At 35.5% G+C, this 16,206-nt stretch overlaps 1 protein-coding gene across 4 annotated transcripts in view; it reads left to right on the top strand.

Annotated features, from left to right (window-relative positions):
* IPO11 (importin 11) overlaps positions 1–16,206 on the top strand; it is an 82,814-nt gene that overhangs the window by 33,093 nt on the left and 33,515 nt on the right. For all 4 annotated transcript variants that reach the window (XM_056513741.1, XM_056513742.1, XM_056513743.1 and 1 more), the window contains exons 18-25: positions 2,906–3,032; positions 4,972–5,005; positions 5,183–5,223; positions 6,268–6,384; positions 7,750–7,863; positions 9,099–9,214; positions 10,707–10,783; positions 15,649–15,728. In XM_056513741.1, coding sequence (XP_056369716.1) covers positions 2,906–3,032; positions 4,972–5,005; positions 5,183–5,223; positions 6,268–6,384; positions 7,750–7,863; positions 9,099–9,214; positions 10,707–10,783; positions 15,649–15,728 — 706 coding nt within the window. The remainder of the gene's footprint in view (positions 1–2,905; positions 3,033–4,971; positions 5,006–5,182; positions 5,224–6,267; positions 6,385–7,749; positions 7,864–9,098; positions 9,215–10,706; positions 10,784–15,648; positions 15,729–16,206) is intronic.

Raw genomic sequence — 16,206 nt, 5'->3', positions numbered from 1 at the left:
TTTGCAATTCATCTTACCAGTGGCAATTTTATGTAAAACATGAACTAATTTGTTTCCTTGTACCCTTAGGAGCTACTATAAATTGTAAATTATTTTCCATAATTGGTTGCTAGTCAGCTCTTTTATTTCCAAATGCTCTGTTTACAAAGAGATTTCAATTTCCTGCAGAGTGGAGCCTAAAATATTAAAATGCTTCTTTCCACTACAATCAACTTTGAAAAAATTAAATACATACTTTTGCATGTATAACCTTATGTTAGTGAAAAATAATGATTGCTGTAGTTGTTTACCTGCTGTCTCCTAATATTTTTATTCTTCTTCTCTTTAGACTATTTTTTTAACTAAGATTTCACTTAGTATTTACAAGTGGCCAAATACTCTAATGTTTAGGCTAAATGTTAGAAGAGCAGGAAAAAATGGGAGATCTTGTAATAGGGTTCATTTGCTGTTGTGCTTCACCAGCAGCAGTCTCTAAATAAAGCTGCCGTGATCTTTGCAGCCCGTGCCAGCTATGGTATTGTATTCACCCAAATAGTGTAAGTAAAACTGACAAGTTTTGTGTTGTTGATACAGTTGTATTACTGGAAGACATCTGATCTAACCATCTGGTTGGCATCTGTGATATCCCAGGATATAATTCCTGTGGGGACAGAAGCTTGCATTAGAAGTTGTCTGAAATTTTGAAGCCCTTTTAACTTGAACTGCTTTTACTGCCTTCATCACTGGAGATCACCACAGCAATAAGGGAAGGCAGGGTTAGTGCACTGAATGGAGTGCTGCTTTAACAGCAGCTTTGGGAGTACACATGCAGTTCAGATAAAGTGGGTTGGAGGGTGTCCTCTGCTGTCCCACAGAATGTCCCATGGTTTGCTTGTTCAGAACTGGTTGATGTTTGGAAACACAAACCTATTGTTGTCAGCAGTGAGCATGGAATTTGCAATGTTTTGTTTTCTCTGTCTTGTTACCTGTTGATAGTAAACTAGTCAATTATGACTGTAGCAATAGAGGACATATGGAATTCATAAAAGAAGTTCTAAAAGATTTTTAGAAATAGTGCATTGCCAAATTTATCACTTGCTGTGATGCTTAGTTTTGTACTGATTAATGGGAAACTTTTCCATAATATGAAAGTAGTTTACTGAGTACTTTTTTTTTTTTTTTTTTTTTTTTTTTTTTTTGCGATAACTGAGAGAGAAAGTAAAGTACTTTTGACTTGAATATCTAATGTAGTCCAGACTGCTTGAAGGTACTGTCCTATGACTAATGTAGCAGAGATTGCCTTATTTTGGAATATGGTCACTTTTCCTGTGTGAGCTTTAGGTCCACCAGGCTTAGTGGTGGACCTATACTCAGTCACTGTGTGCTCTTTTTGTAAAAGCTAATCTTCTGAGGTGAATTTTTTCCAAAAGTAACAAATGTAGAAAAAGTCACACCTCAAAAATGAGCACCTATGAGAAACTTCAGAATTAAAAAGCAAACCCACAAAAAACCACCAAAAAAAAAAAACCCAAACAAAAAAACCTAGACAAAACCCAAACAAGTACTTACCCCAAAAAATCAAAAAAGCATCCTATATTTTCTCTACCATGAAGAAAAATAAAATAGAGATGCAGAGGTAGGAATGTGTTGAGCAATAGATATCACTAAACCTGAAAATCTTTGCTGTCAGCAGACAGTTATGTATTTACATCATGTCATTTAAAACTTCTCTTTATGTGATAGTGCTTTGAAAGCTATCCAACTCCAATATCAAGAAAATCACTTTGTTTTTTAAAAACTCTGATATTTACAAATTAAGTGTCACATACAGGCCTTCTAAGAGTAGGAAAAGTTGTATCATCACAGCTTCCTGAGCAAGTCAAAGGGTGCATTAATAGGCAATGTTTTGTGGAAGTCATACCTCAGCAGGTGTCATTCATGCTTCACTGCTACTCAGTAAACATCAAGCAACACTGGGCTGTTATTCCTCATTAGATATGTGTTCCAGTATAATGAATTGCTTTATATATACCATATCCACAACTTTCATGTTCTCTGAAGATATTCTTTGTTTATAGTTTTATCATTACAGCAATGTTTAATAAAACACACTTACTAAATGTAGAGAAACCTCAATAAGTTCAGTTTAAATGGCTTCTTGGTGGCTTACAAGGCAGTAATTCATCTACTAAAAAAGTGAAAAATACATTTATAATAACCATTACTTAAAATTCTCTAGATATGAATCATCTTTCTTAACTTTATACAGCTGTAAGTTAAACATAAATCTGAATTATTTGATCAATGGAGAAAAATAGCCTCTCTGTGAAATGCTTTTCTCAATCATTATTCTGGTTTGTTCTTCCCATCAACTCTAAAGCTGTTTGATTTGTACCCTTGTTGTGGCACTAGTGCAAGAGTAGGTAGTGTCTGTTCTTAGAATAGTTTTAGACTGATGAAGTGAACTACTCTGACAGTTGCTATAATGCAGTCCTTAAGTTAACATTTTTAAATTGTATCTGACTTAAAATTTTTGAACATAAACAGAATGTCAAGAGAATTGCTGGGAACTGTAGTGAAAGGAGTAGATACATGATTTCAGTAATAAATGTAACATTATTTTTATTATTTTAATCGGTGTGCTGAGTGCAGAATGAACTGAATCTCTAGGGAAGCATTTAAGATTCAGTCATTTAGGATGAAAATCATATTTTTCAGACTAAGGTGGTTTTTCCTGAGCCTTCTTGTGAAAAATTTTCATGGAAAAGTTTTCTGCACTGAAGTTGATCTTGACAAACTAAGTCTTTTAATTGTTTTGGGCAATAACATTTTCATCATGATTCTTGGATTTCTTTTTCATCGAAGTATTCTGTGACAACTAGTGTAATGATTAACGAGTGCAATTGTTTTCCTCCTGCTTTTGAAGGTATAAACCAATACGCCGACGAGTAATATGGCTGATTGGACAGTGGATTTCTGTAAAATTCAAATCAGACTTGAGACCTGTTTTATATGAAGCAATTCGTAACTTGCTTCAAGACCGTGACTTAGTGGTAAGTATAAATAACTAATCTTTTGGACTCCACATTTGTTGCAACCACAGATGAAACAGAAATAGATCACTTTGTGTAAACTTGATTGAGAATTTCACAACATCAGACTTTAAGGCTGTTGTGTCTTGCAAAAGACAAACTGTTGGGAAGATTCAGTGATGTTTAATTGTGGAGATACTGAACAGTAATGTCAAAGATATTAAATGAGGCCTGAAGATGTTCAGTAGGTGATGACTTTGGTGGGAAAAATGAATTGCAAGAGCAACAATCTGTATTTGATAGGAATACAATTATCAAATATCTTACAGTAATTTATTAACTAATGGATACTTTTTGTAGATAGAACAGAGTTATTCTGTGACTAGTCTCTTTACTATGGAGCATTGATTTTGCAGATGACACCAAGCTGTGTGGGTTATTGATCTGCTGGAGGGCAGGAAGGCTCTGCAGAGGGATCTGCACAGGCTGGATCATGGCTGAGGCCAGTGGTGTGAGGTTCAACAAGGCCCAGTGCTGGGTCCTGCCCTTGGGTCACAACAACCCCAGGCAGTGCCACAGGCTGGGACAGAGTGGCTGGAAAGGACCTGGAGGTGCTGGTGCCAGCAGCTGAACATGAGCCAGGGTGTGCCCAGGGGGCCAAGAAGGCCAATGGCATCCTGGCCTGGATCAGCAATGGTGTGGGCAGCAGGAGCAGGGCAGGGATTGTCCCCCTGTCCTGGGCACTGCTGAGGCCACACCTCGAGTGCTGTGTCCAGCTCTGGGCCCTGAGTGCAAGAAAGACACTGAGGGGCTGGAGTGAGTGCAGAGAAGGGCAATGGAGCTGGGGCAGGGTCTGGAGCACCAGTGCTGTGAGGAGCAGCTGAGGGGGCTGGGGGTGTTTATCCTGCAGAAAAGGAGGCTCAGGGGTGACCTTATCACTCTACAACTGCCAGACAGAAGGATGTAGCCAGGTGGCATTGGTCTCTTCCCCTATGCAAGCAGTGACAGAATAAGAATTGACCTTGAGCTGCACCAAGTGCGGGTCAGGTTGGACATTAGGAAAGATTTCTTTCCTAAAAGAGTTGTCAAGCATTGGAACAGGTGGAGCCACCTGGAAATGTTTCAATAATGTGTGGGTAGGGCATCTGGGGACATGGTTTAGTGATGTTGGATTAGATAATCTTAACCATCTTCTACATCCATAATGATTCTGTGATTCTATGGTTACAAAGGCATTAAAGTTACCTGCTAACAGGATATAATAAATGGTATTGGTTGCTAAACTGCTTGAGTACAAATCTGTAGTTTTAATCTACAACTTCAATTTAACAGCAGATAAAATGAAATTAAGATGCTGGTTTTACTATTGTTTATTTTGTTTTTGTTTTTAAACAAACTGTTCGAGCAGGTCACCAAAAAAAACCAAAGTAGGTGCATATTAGTTAGTAATTGCCAGTCATAGCAATAATTTCTGTGATTCCAGACAGCTTTAGCAGTGCAGGTTGTGTTTCTGTGTCAACTGTTTTATTTAATGCTTTGTAAGGCATTTCTAAGCATCTGCAGGAAGAACAGTCTAACTTACTGAGTTTATTTATTCTGTGCTTCTTAGCTGGCAGCAAGCTGTGACATAATTCTAAGTAAAACTCCTCCTATGTTGCAAGAATTTTTATCACAGTCTAGATAGATATCTTCTTGTTTAATTTTTTTTTCTTGAAGGTTTTGCATGAGTAGCTTTTTCAATTCCTACCGTTTTAGCAAGGACAAATATAATGTGAAGTATACTGAATGGAAAGGAATTAACTGCATTTCTTAGAGGATGACAGAACACAGAGAATTATTCAATTGCCAAAACATCAAATGATATTGTCAGGTAGTCTGTGAATAATCAAAATATTTAATGAACATTTAATGAATATTTAATGAATAATATGCATGATGCTTCTTAACTTTTTTCTTTCAGGTTCGTATTGAGACAGCTACAACACTGAAGTTAAATATCCTTGTTTGCAAAGCTGATTAGTTCTTAATTCCGAGTTGCTGGAAAACAATTCATTTTAAACACACTACCAAATTCTTTGTGTTTCATTTTTTTCATATCCATATAATATTTGCTTATTTGAGTCTTCGTATCTGTCTGCAGTCTGTATTATTTTTCCTTAATGTTTATTTACCTGTAGATGACTTTGAGTTCAGAACTGACCAGTTTTTACCGGTAAGAGCATTTATATATTCTGAAGAGTAGATAAATCTGTACAGAAAAGCAGGGAAAAATATTTTTTAATTTTGAGCTACATTGTTCAGTAATCAATGTGTGTGCACATTTGTATTGTCTGTTCAGTCTTCACACACCAAAATATATACTCATACTGCTGACGTTAAGGTTGCTGATGTGTAGATACACAATTCAAAATTTAGTATTATTATGCTGTTATAGCTTCATAGCAGTGTATTTCATGCTCTGTATACTGGGTGTTTCCAGATAGTAAGTTACTTTATGATAGGAAAATATTAAAAGTGTATCTAATAAATACATCTCCACATCACTGTGCCTTTCCCACATGCCTGTTTCTTGCAGTACTTTCCAACCTGCTGATTATTAAAATTGTTAAATACAAGTGTGTGCCTTAAAAAGGCACTACTTTCTGGTGCTTTTATGTTTGTGTTCTTTGCCATGGTCATTACTGTTGTCATTAATTAAACAGTGGAAAGTACTGAAATGAAGCTAAAGTTTCATTTTGGTCATTCAAATTTAGCAGATGTTTTTTTCTCATTTCATTTTGACTTCCATGTTTATTTCAACTCACTTGTGAACAAACCAAAAATGCAGAGTGCATCTAGACTGTAAACACTGGGTTTTTCTAAGTTGTCTTTTTCAGTTCAATATTTAACTCTTGTCTACTGGCCCAAAAGCTAGAAGACTGTACCTTTCATTTGACTCTTAACAAAGTGTTCCTTCTGAAGAGACAGTCTGTTTTGATTGTGAAATCATATTTACATTTATCAAAATGTGAAAATGGCATGAATTCAAACTGATCATGTTTGACTGGTATGTAGGAGTAATCCAAATTTTTAACCTTGCTTAGGCAGTAATTGGCTAATCTGCTCTTTTCCAAGTGAAAGAGTAACATTTTGCACACTTGGTGCTTTACAAAGTTTGTGGGTGTCTTAGAGTTTTAAGTGCACGGGAAAATAACCAGTTCATTCGAGCAGTTGTATTTTTGATGGTCTAATCTGTAGTTCTTTATTTTTCTTTTAGTACCTGGAGTCCATGTTTACACTGCTCTTTCAGCTACTTCAGGAAGTAACACAATGTGACACCAAAATGCATGTTCTTCATGTTCTGTCCTGTGTGATTGAAAGAGTCAATATGCAGGTATTTTTAATATATATATATATTTTAGTTCTAGCTTTCTCCTGAGAACACAGAGGAGGACTTGTTGTGGAAGGAAAATGTCATCAGTTAATAGACTGGTTGTTGTTGTCAACAACCAGTTGGCAGTACTTGGTCCTCTTTTCAGTTCTCATTTATCTTTTGTGTAAAATGTTAACTTACTTTTCTTAAGTTACTATGTATTTTTGTATTGAATCAGCTTTTAGAATACCTAAGGATTTTTACATCCTGTGGCATTTCTTGCAATTTTATTTTTTTATTTGTGATTTATTCTAACAGTCTCATATCTGAACTAATATTTGAATCTACCATACATATTAAAAAGGCATTTTGGGGGAAAATGCCTTGCACTCATAGGGAGTGTGCAGTTAAGTTTGTTGATATTGTTGATATGTCAGTTTCTTGTTGATGCTGATATGGGTCACAGTTACCTCTACAGCACTCTCTTCAATTGCATGACAGGTTTCAAATTAATGTTGTGAATTTTCAGAATTTTAAAGTATGTACTTCCGCTTTTACATAAAGAATTTGAAGATGATTTTGCAAAATTGAGCAACTAATATTTGACTGCTTTTGTCTCAGGTTCTGTTGTGTTGTGTTTGGTTGGGGTTTTTTTCAGTATTACTGTATTACGGACAAAGAAAATGCATGTTTTTGAGTTGATCCTGTCTTTCTACAAGTAGTCCTGTCTGAGAGACAGATGAAGCTTTCATAATTGTCCCTTGCAGAAAAATTCAACATGACAGCAGATTTCCTTGCAGTTTAGAGAAGCAGCATTAAAAACAAGTTGAGAAAGAACCCTTGAATTATGTTTAGGTTAATTCATAATTAAATACTTTCAAAGACACATTAACCTTTTAGCATTGAGGACCATTAAAAAAAATACATACTCTAGGACAAATATCTGAAAGTTATATAGTCTTACTCCTGCTCAAGGGCTAGGTGACTCCAGAGGATATTCAGCTGCCTTTGTTTTTTTGTTTTCTTTGGAGGGGAGGGCTGTTCCTGGTTTTAAAGAATGCTGTTGTTTAGGAATTCTGTCTAAGTGAAGAATATACTAATATGAAAATCTCTGCATATCAAGTTTTAAATATTTTTATGTTGTATTTCTTAAGCTTAATTGCCATGCACAAATGTCCCTGTAAGTAATATATTCTTTTCAAACTACTCTGCAGTCAAAAGTTACTTCAGTCACTGAGTAAAGAATAGAAAGTTTTAGAAAGGTTTAAGCAAACTGTGTTTTTACTGAGACAAAAGCAGCTCCAGTATTTTTCAGAAACTGTGCTTGAGATGAGTTATTAGTCTTGTTTCATGTATTAACAAAGCGGTTTGTGTTCTGAACTTTAGATACGACCATATGTAGGATGTTTGGTTCAGTATTTACCGCTCCTTTGGAAGCAGAGTGAGGAGCACAACATGCTACGATGTGCCATTCTAACCACCCTGATCCATCTCGTCCAGGTAAGGAATCTGAGTCACATAAACATTGTCAGTACCTCCTACAGTTGTTTCTTGATGACAGAACAATATATGGTTGTATTGCCTGCAGAATCTGTGGTATTAACTACTTCTTTAATACAGACTATATGCCACACTACCTTCTTCAACCCCTGCTGCATCTCAAAGAAAATATAGTAGGACTAGCAGAGACCAAGAGAAGAGCTCTTATTATGACAGTGTCTGTACAGGAACAGACTTAATTATGCAGGCACTCTTGAACTTGGGGAAATGCATGACTTAAAAGGATGGTATTATAGAGGTTAACAGTGGAGAGAAAGTGAAAGGAAAATGACAAATATTATTATAAAAGGAGAAATAAATGTTCTTTCCAAAGTGGTGTAACTTTAAATGAAGAGGAAATACATTTTTACCATAAGAAATTGTGGAAATACTTCTTCCTGTCCCCCGTGGAGACCAAAATATGAGTATTTTTTTACAAACAGTATATATCTTTGTGGACATAGGCACAAAAAGTTGAGACAGATTTGTAGAAGAGTCTTTTTCTTTTTTGTGTTTAAGTAAGCAAAGAAGCTGCAACTTAAAAATACCAAGTAATTTTAAATTTTCCATTATCAAAAGTTCAAGTATCAAGTTCAGGATTCCACTAGCCACAACTCTCTTAAGTAGTAATATTACAATATATTGTAATGCTGCTCATTAATTGGCAGTCATTCCCAATTTACTCTTCATTGTTCAAATATCTCATGGATCATTTGAAAACTGAATCACTGTCATCAGTCTGTGAATCTTTGTGTAGTTATAAAAACAAGTCCTTCTCCTGAATATTAGAATATGTCAAATGATTTTGTGAATTATAAGAACCAAGAAGTAATTATTTCCTCGACCTGTAAAACATTCAGCTTTTAGTCACTTGGTATTTGTTAGACTCATGACTTCTCCAAGAAAGAGAATGACCAGTGAATGTTTTTAGGAATGTATGTTCTGTATAATTTTTTCTTGCAGTCAGTTGGTAAGTGAATTGTTTTCAAAAATCATAACCTTCTCGAGCCATGCTGAGAGAGAGCCTGGGAATATCAGACTATTGTTTTATGAAATGGAAGCAAGTTCAACCTTTGATTTCTTGAATGCATGTTTACATGTGAATGTAAAAGCAGTGTAGATCTTTTCCATGCTATTTTTTAAAATGCTTGATTCAAGGCTTCTAATGTATTTAACGTTTCTTACTTATTTTGTAGGGATTGGGAGCAGACAGCAAAAATCTCTACCCTTTTCTGCTTCCAGTCATCCAGCTAAGTACAGATGTTTCTCAGCCTCCACATGTCTATCTTCTGGAAGATGGTTTAGAGCTGTGGTAAGAGCATTTTCTTTCTGTTTCTAATTTTAAAACAGTTATTTTTATATCCCCAGAAGAAAGAAGTTGTAAAAATCTTTGAATATTAAAATTTATATGTTCTTGTTACCTTACCTTGACATCAGCTATATCGCACCTCTTTGCAGAAGACAGCATGCTAGGAAATCTATATACTTAGTGTACTTAGCTGTTGGTAGTTGTGTTTCTTCTGTTACTCATTTTCAGGCAGTTGATACTTAAGATACCATTCTGTAGTGATCATGAACAGCAGGACAAAAAGTCTACTGTCACTTTAATGTGTATGCTGATTTAACAATTTGGTGTGCTTGACTTCAGGAGAACAGTGAGCCAATGGATCAGGTCTGGTTGCAGGAAGAAGTGTAATAATCACAAGGATAAAATGTAGAAGTTACTTTCTATATCTCAGGCTATTTGGTGATTGAACATAAAACAAGAAGTGACACTGTGCTCAGTTTGCCATGAGCCTGATTTGTTTCTGATGCAGCTGATGCTATAAGAGAGGAGAATGGTTACCTGGACCAAATTCTGAAGAACAGGAATACATAGAGTTTGTCTTAAAATAGTGAGTGATTCCTTTGATCTAAATTGTAAATTAGTATTTCAGTTACAAATATTTAGCTTACAAGTGATCTGTTCTATAGACAGCAAAAGTGAGTTTTATATTGCTGGTGGCAGCAAGTCGAAGTGCTTCTCAAGAGCTTCTCAGAATTTAGCATAGTGGCCTTTTACATGTAGCAGTTCAGAATTTTTATATCTTCTTAATAAAACTGATCTTCTGATGTCTGTGCAGAAGAATGATATTTTAAGATGTCCTAGAGCATCAGAAAAATCTGGAGAGCTTGCAGGGACAGTTAGGACTCCAAGGGCTTCTTGAGCCAAGAGCAGGAAAACTACTAAGATATTTCACATAACCAGACATATTATTTAAATATGGTAATCCCAGGCCTAAGATTCTAGGAAAAAATGGAATTTGTTGCTGTGGCTTTAATATGTATGCTTAATTTATAACTACTGTTTTCAAATCCCAGGAATTTTAAATTGTTGGAAACAATGTATGATAATCAGTGTATCATTTCAGACATAAAAAAACACGTAAATGTGTGAGCTGGTTCATCAGAGCTTCTCCTTTGAGGTTTAGAATACAAAATGTGTTGTTTTTGCTCTGCAAATATTCCACTGTACCCACCTTCTCCAAGTTTCCTGGCTTGCTACTTTGATATGCTCACTATTGCATTTCAGAGCTTACCTTGTCTTTGTTTTCCTTTGTTCTCCTACCTTGGCAAGACCTGTGCCTATGTTGATAAGTGTGTTGTAAGGACTATTGATCTGCTTTGAAGTATGTTTCTGGTAATTGTTACACATTGTAGATAATATAGATGGTTACTGGAAGTTAAAATGTTTATATCTGTCAAAATGATTGCTCAGTGTTACTCATACATCATCTGAAATACTTTGCTTAATCTGTTCTTAGGTTAGTGACATTAGAGAACAGTCCATGTCTTACACCAGAACTCCTGAGAATATTTCAGAATATGTCTGCCCTTCTTGGTAAGTATTTTACTAATAAAATTTCAGGGGTTTTTCCCCTGCTGCTTGTTGTTCATGCACTGAGCAATGCTTCTTTGGCTGCAAGTACTAAGGGAGCTTGCAAGATTGTAAAAAAAATGGAGGAACAGGTTTTTATTGTCTGACTTTCTATCTTTTTAAATATTTATGATCTACTTCCCCTAGTTCTCTTTTTTTAATAAGTTGGAACTGCTGTACATGAAAGATAAGACAAATTTCAGCTTATTGTTTCAGAGATTATTTTAGGAAGTTTCTGAAATTTAACACCAAATGTGCTAAGTGTTACTGATATTGATTAAATGGAATACTTGCCTGTTCTGCTTACAATCAGAATGAAGCTATTAGCTTTTCCCTTATTCAGTTCATAACAATGTAGGATGTTTTCTAGCTACCTAAATATGTCTATAAACACTTGGGTCAAGCACTGAAATTAAAAACAGCAGTTTGTTGGCAAAACATAAATTTAATAATGAGAACTAGGATTCAGTGCTTAGGAAATACTGATATTTCCAGCACTTTTACTTCATAATGAAAGGGAGTGTAAAAATTCTGTTGTTTAAGTTTATGCTAATATGTTTGTGTGCTCAAACATATGTTTGAGCTATATTTAGCTGTGCTTTTGAGGTTTCGGTACTAATGTAGCAAATGAGTTATTTTTTTTGAAGAAATGTCTTCACAGAATCACAGAAGTTAGCTTTTTAACTGATAATTGTTTTCAGGACTTAATATTTTGTTCTATTTTTACTGGTCAGTAGAAAGTTACATCTTAGTAGGTAGGTGCAAGGTGATGTCTTCTGTTACTTGTCCTTATGTACAAGATGTCTAATGGCAAAACTGCTCTGTTTATTAGTGTCTTGGTGGTTAAATACTCCACAGCTACGACTAAAATTCTGTAGCTGCTGAGTCCTTACTGTTGTCATCATGCATAACTACGCACCTACCCTTCCACCTTCTTGTTCTGTGTCAGTCGGAGGTGGTGTATGCTGCAGGTGCCTGCACTGCATGAATGGCTATGATTTTCATGGTTTGTCACACTGCTAATCTTGAGTTAAATTCAGAAATACTCTGTGTTTGTGGCTTGTTTGTTTGCTGATGATATTTTCTTCCCAGTCCTCATGTGATAGTTTTCAGAGTAGAGATGAGTAGGAATGGAAACCTTGGCATATGCGTCTTAGAAAAGGTGGAACTATTCTGGAATATTCTATATTTGTAATGATTTCCATGTTTTGTGAATGAATCCTAGAGAATAGTGATGCTCTCCTTTGGAAACAAATTACATTCTCATGAGAAGTTATTTATTCTGAATAGTGAAAGCTCTATGATGCTGGTAGAGTAAGTAGTACAGTAAAGCTGTGTAGGGTTTCCTCACAAGCCTTCAAGCATGCTTATGTCAAACTTCTTTTATCAGGGTTGGGAGTGAGTGGCAAAAACACAGCTGATGTGTAATCAGAGTGATTTCATCCTATAGGCTTCTGTACTATGTTTCCTGAGCATTTTTCTGAGAAAATGTTTTTCTGAGTGTCATGTTTGTCAAAAATTTTGATTGCTACAAAACGATGCATATTTTGTCAGGAAGTGGAAACATTCTGGTATGTGCTTTGCCTAGAAATTCTATCTGCTTACATGGGGAGCATCTGACTAGACAGCCTCCACATGACAAAGACATGGTATTATGATGTTTAAACAGAGCTGGAATTTTGGATTAGTGCTAACCTTATTTTAAAACATGGTAGTTAGAAAACCAGTACAATACTGTCATCTACTACCTATCAGGAAGCTACTTCATTCAAGACACTTGAAAGAGGTATGCTTCACTTAAATCAAGTGCAACAGTACAGTTTAAGCATCTTGCAAAAGAAAAAGTATTGGTCAGTGATGATCAACTGTGCTAATTAATTAAAAAACCTGTAGCTAAAACTGTAGCAGAGTTTTTTCCAGTACACCGGCAACATGATTCAGCTGAAACTTCCATCACTTCAAGTCAGACTCTTCTGTCCTTCTTAGCATGCTGATGTAGCTATCAGAACAAGGGGTTTTAACTGAGAAGTTAAAATTGCAAAATCTTGTGTGCCGTAACAGTCTGAGATAAGATTGTCTGGTTTTCAATTCAGTCTGAAGTCATCAAAGTAGAAGTCAAAGGACAGATGAGGTGAAGGAAAGTTCTAAAAAGGTGCTTGTGTCCTTTGGAGTAGAGTGGAAAGCTAGCAGCAAGACGGTCCAGAAAATTAGTTCTTGAAAATACAGTTTAAGGAATATTAACCACCTGACCTTTGTTTTCTGAACTTATTTTTACTGAATGGAATTGCTGTAATATGCAGGTAATGTGGCTATGTTTCTGGTATCTTTGACTTCTACATCAGTGTGTAAGTCATTCAGAAAGTTATGTCAGAGGTCAACATGAATGAACTAGAAGGGCTGGAGGGCAGGGAGAGAGGAATTAATATGTGAGATTTTTTAACTTGCAGGGAAAGATATATATATATATATATATAGGGTTTTTTAAATTTTCCTTTGTTAACTAATCTGAAAATAATATGTAGTTGTTCCCTTCCAGATGTAATTGTCCTTATGAAAAGATCTTTTTGTAATTTCAGGATAGTACAGCTGTAGGAAGTAGATGTCAGAGGAGTTATACAAGTCAATTAGACTTGCCTTTGGAAGCAAAATGTTGCAGTTGATGTGAATAAGTGACCGACCTTCAAAGATTATGGCACTATGACTGATGTACAGTGATTATTCACAGCATAATTGTCATACTTGGTTATCAGTTCAGCACTGCTGCTATGGTTTAAACTCTGTTGAAGTGTAATTGCCCTGTAGAGGGATTGCACAGTCTCTTTAATACATCTCTTGTATTAAATAATTCAGAATGGAGAAATACAATAATTGTCTGAGGATGGAAGCATTTCTGCACTGAGGCTGCTTAAAATGTCAGTTGAATCTGATACAGTTTTAGGCTGGGAATATGGTCAAAATCCAGACATACCTGTTCCAAGAAGCATCAAGTTTAATTTACATGTGCTGTATTTTTAAAGTTACTGGCAAAAACCAGGTTGCTGGAACTGTACTAACTCCTTTGATCCAAACAAAACTCAAAGCAGAGCATTAACGATTTAGAAAAATGTATGATTCAGGAAAACCTGGCAAGAGAATTGGTTGCTTCTAAATGTAGTTAGTTCAACATTAGATCTTTCTAGAAAATTTTGCTAAACATTGAGCTGCAGATGAGTGATGGAAGTTCTGTAATTTTCATTCCATCTGTCATACCTGTTTTCATTTTGGCCTGGAGTACAATTATTGCTATACACATTTTATTACTTTTTATCAGTTACTACAGAATCACAGAATGGAAAGTTATGGAAAACTTGGTAGTACTTCCTGTTTATATGACCATTTATTTAGAATTTGTGTACTTGCTTCAGTCTCTAAAACTTCAAATATGATTGTATCCAGTAAAGAAAAAAACCACAAATGCAGACCTCTAAGGAGAATGCAATATGTAACTCTAGAAATATGCTACTGAAGCTAAACTCATGATATATCTTGGAATCTTTTGATGAGCATGTTGGATTGATTGTTGTTCTCTTTTCAAGTCAAGAGACAAAAATAATCATAATAAATGATTGCAAGATGTGACTTGAGTACCGACGTATGAGCATACTCGTGAGTGCAAAGCTGTCCTATGCCAGTGTCGACTGGAAGAACATTAATGTTCAGCTTAGTGGGTGGGGAAAACAAGAAAATCTGCTGAACCTCCCCAGAAATATACAGATGCTATAATGGAAAAGCAGCCATGGTCATGGTGATAACTGGCTTTGGTAGAAGTTTTCATATATATAAATATCACTAGGTGTAAGCCACACTTTCCTACAGCTGCTTTCATCTAAGCCATGAGAGACATATAAAATCTTGTCAGATGCTTTTTCCATCTGGTGAAGGAATTTTATTTAAAATTCATTTAAAGTATTTTCCTATTGCCTCTCCATGATGATTTTATTAGATATTTTAAAGGTGATGGAGCTGAGGTCAATTTCTTTTAAGAATAGTTTGTCTCCCAAACTGGTTTTAAGGAAATTTATCCCTTTGAGGTTTTTTGGTCTTTTGCCTTGTTTTTATACAGTGCAGACTTTCTGCACTAGTATCAACATCCATGTGAAACTTTGAAACTTTTCATTTTGCTGTCTGCTTATACATGCTCCAGAGTGTTTTGTTTTTTTTTTTTTTCTTAAACAGTCCTACAGGTAGTGCCTGAGGATATATCTTTTTTTCTCTTTTCAAACTGCTGCTGTATATCATCCTCTGTGTGTATCTGTCTCTTAGACACGTATGCTCTCTTTACTGAAGTACTCAAGCTGTGCCCTGCAGCTCAGTGTGTGTCAGCTCAATGCCATTTGATATGGCATCTGGGTCAGAAGAGCAGAACTGCAATCTTTATTTCATTCTTTCTGCGCAGCTTTTACTGACTCCATGTAAGAAAGACCATTTATCCATAATTGCAAGTCTCTAAAATACATGTTTCATTTATTCTGTCATTTATTCATTTATATCTTCTCAGCCCAGTGTTACATCCATATCTGACTTTGTTTCTTGTTTTTAGTTGGCATTGGCTTTTGAGGTTGTAGGATTTCTTGTGCTTCCATTTGAGCATGAGAGCTGTCATCCTACTTCTGTAATTGTCTCTGCAGGGAGAGAGAACCTGATTGGCACTGGATCTAAGATCTTTTTTCTGCTTGTTGGCATCTGACATTACAAGCTGCAAGAGGAAAAAAAAACTTCTAGAAACAAATCATCTTGTCTGTACTTCAGTTTGGTGGTCAGATTCTGATTGTAATTTCTGTTTTTTCCAGAGCTGAGTTCTGAAAACCTCAAAAATTGCTTTAAGATCATCAATGCTTATATTTTCTTATCATCATCTGAATTTTTGCAGGTATGTTACCTTTATATGAAGATGCGTATTACCACCTCAGTTCCTTACTGGCAAACTTTTTTCTCTCATCTTGGAACATACCATACGCACAAACATGTATGCTCTTATTCATTTTTGTGTATACAAACATACTGTTCTCATATTAACTCTTTATAGTGCATGGTGGATGCCCAGATTTGGAAATATTACTATTTAGAATTAGTGCTTTGTGGATTGATTGAGTAGTTTGATATCTGAGAAAGTCCTATGTTGGGTAATAATAATTACTCTTATTATCCTACCAGATTAAAATTATGAATATATGTTCCATCAGAGTTCAACTAGAGATATTATGCCTTTTGTCACACCTTCTTCATTAGAAAATTCTTTGAGATTGATTGTTTAAATGTCCTGCAATGTTAAAAACACAACAAAACGCTTAGATTAGATTTTAATTAGTTTAGAATGATGACCATTTTAGCAGATAAAATCTTTGAAG

The sequence above is a fragment of the Oenanthe melanoleuca genome, chromosome Z (genome assembly GCF_029582105.1).
Source record: "Oenanthe melanoleuca isolate GR-GAL-2019-014 chromosome Z, OMel1.0, whole genome shotgun sequence".
In the NCBI taxonomy this organism is placed as follows: Eukaryota; Metazoa; Chordata; class Aves; order Passeriformes; family Muscicapidae; genus Oenanthe; species Oenanthe melanoleuca.
The sequence above is the reverse complement of the archived record's forward strand: the minus strand, read 5'-3'. Positions and strand labels throughout refer to the sequence as shown.